The sequence below is a fragment of the Egretta garzetta genome, unplaced genomic scaffold, assembly GCF_000687185.1.
Source record: "Egretta garzetta isolate BGI_Z169 unplaced genomic scaffold, ASM68718v1 scaffold161, whole genome shotgun sequence".
Classification (NCBI taxonomy): domain Eukaryota; kingdom Metazoa; phylum Chordata; class Aves; order Pelecaniformes; family Ardeidae; genus Egretta; species Egretta garzetta.
The window spans coordinates 1,531,935-1,532,281 of record NW_009258754.1 but is presented as its reverse complement, the minus strand read 5'-3'; the positions used below and the strand labels follow the sequence as shown (position 1 = coordinate 1,532,281).

Here is a 347-nt window from a genome sequence, read left to right as displayed (position 1 = left end):
CCCCGGAGGCCCCCCGGCCGGAGGGAGCCCGTCTCCTGGTCCCTGCAGAGAATTTTGGAGACGCAGCCGTGGGACACTCGCAGCTGGCGAGAGATGACACAGGGCCTTATGCCATGGTGGGCCATCTCCACTATCTTGTGTCGGGTATTGTTTGGGTAAGGCCTGCCATTGATAAACACTCCTCCGAGCTGATTGACTCTGCCCTGGCCTAGAGGGGTAGAGACTAGAAAAGGAGGGGAGGGGAGGCAGGAGGGGGAAATGGCGTTAACGTCTCCTTCGGATCCTGCTGGGTCTCTTTTTTGTTGCTGTTGTTACTGGGTTTTGCCGTCGTTTTTCTGTACGGCAAC

The 347-nt window shown here is 57.6% G+C and overlaps 1 protein-coding gene across 1 annotated transcript in view; it reads right to left on the bottom strand.

Annotated features, from left to right (window-relative positions):
* Window positions 1–347, bottom strand: part of PAX3 (paired box 3) — a 93,926-nt gene that overhangs the window by 79,809 nt on the left and 13,770 nt on the right. Inside the window, exon 2 of the mRNA XM_035888837.1 lies at window positions 11–223. Coding sequence (XP_035744730.1) covers window positions 11–223 — 213 coding nt within the window. The remainder of the gene's footprint in view (window positions 1–10; window positions 224–347) is intronic.